This window comes from Dictyostelium purpureum (genome assembly GCF_000190715.1).
Source record: "Dictyostelium purpureum unplaced genomic scaffold DICPUscaffold_803, whole genome shotgun sequence".
NCBI classification, from domain to species: domain Eukaryota; phylum Evosea; class Eumycetozoa; order Dictyosteliales; family Dictyosteliaceae; genus Dictyostelium; species Dictyostelium purpureum.
Window position 1 is genome coordinate 644 of NW_003520122.1, and position 1678 is coordinate 2321.

Here is a 1678-nt window from a genome sequence, read left to right on the forward strand (position 1 = left end):
ATATTTTATTATATATAATATAATTTTAAAAAAATATATCTTTATTAGTTTATATTTATATTATATAATTTTTAATTTATATATATAATAATATAATAAAATAAACATTTTTTTATATAAAGTTAAAATAACAACTTTTTTTTTTAATTTTTTTTTTTTTTTTACAAACCCACACAAAAAAAAAAAAATTAAAATTTTAATTAAAAAAAAATTAAAATTTTAATTAAAAAAAAATTAAAATTTTATTTCTATATAGTTTCACATAATATATAATATCAAAAAAAAAGTTTTAAATAATAGCAATTATATTTCACATTCCATAATAACTTTCATTTTTTTATTTTCACTCATTAGTTAAAAAAATGCTAGAATCAATTTTATTTGCTATTTTTATTTGGTCAATAATAATTTTAAAAATTATTTTCCGTTCCACCCCACAAGAAACCCAAACCAATAGCCACACCCAAACCAATAGCCACACCCAAACCAATAGCCACACCCAAACCAATAGCCACATCCAAACCAATAGCCACACCCACACCAATAACCACACCCACTCCAACAACCACAAAATTAAAGAAACCACAAATTCTACCCCAATCGATCAATCCCCACAAGAAAAAAACAAATATGATAGTACCTCAACATTCCATTATTCCGCATATAGAAGCTTATATTGTTGTTCCGAATATTATAATAATCGAGATAATTCTGGTCGTTCCTCAGTAACTCAAGAAATTTTAAGTCATTCCCCAAAGCAATTTCTTGAAAAAATCCATGCCCCAAAGGAACCATCACAAACAGAAAATCTATTTCCATATTCACCATTCGACCACACCAGAGAAAGAATGGAAAAAGATAAAATAGAAAATGAACAACAAAAAGAAAAGGAAGATATGGAACAATTAAATAGAGAAACCCAAGAACGTATTGAAAAATTAGAAAAAGAAAGAAAAGAAAGAGAATATAGAGAATCTTTGGAAAAACAAAGATTAATAAAAGAAAGACTTGAAAAAGAAATTGAAGAAGCAAAGGAAAAGAAAAGAAAATTAAGAGAAAAAAAAGAAAGAGAAAAAATAGAAAAAGAACAAAAAGAAAGAGAAAAAAAAGAAAGAGAACAATTAGAACGTACCCAAACAATTTTAAAAGAAACATTAGAAAGAGCAATGGAAAGGGTACGTTTAGAAAACTTAGAAAGAGAAAGATTAGAAAGAGAAAGATTAGAAAGAGAAGAAAGAGAAGAAAGAGAAAAAGAACAACAATTAAGAGAACAACAAGAAAGAGAGGAAAGAGAAAATCAAGAAAGGGAACAACAACAAAGAGAACAACAAGAAAGAGAAGAAGCAGAACGTAGAGAAAACCAAGATCCTTGCACTATTTGTATGGGACACAATTGAACCAAGCCAACTTGCTGCAATCGATTGTAACCACATTTTTTGTTTCGATTGTATTATGGAATTGTCTTATCGTCGTGATAACACATGTCCAAATTGCAGAGCTCCATTCTTTTTAGTAAGAGTAAGTAATTAATACATTCATTTTTATACATATATAATAAAACATATATATTAATTTAAATTATTATTTAATTGTAGAGAGTCAATGGTTCAACAAACTAAGCCAACTTAGAGCAAGGTGATCAAAGTCCACCACTTTTAAATAATGATGATGCAAATTC

At 26.5% G+C, this 1678-nt stretch overlaps 1 protein-coding gene across 1 annotated transcript; it reads left to right on the forward strand.

Moving 5' to 3' along the window:
• Nucleotides 1-362: 362 nt before the first annotated feature.
• On the forward strand, nucleotides 363-1397 carry DICPUDRAFT_85641 (uncharacterized protein; the record flags this gene model as incomplete). Its single annotated transcript, XM_003295185.1, has 1 exon — nucleotides 363-1397. One exon carries the CDS (start codon nucleotides 363-365, stop codon nucleotides 1395-1397), a length of 1035 nt encoding a protein of 344 aa, XP_003295233.1.
• Between the last annotated feature and the right edge of the window lie 281 nt (nucleotides 1398-1678).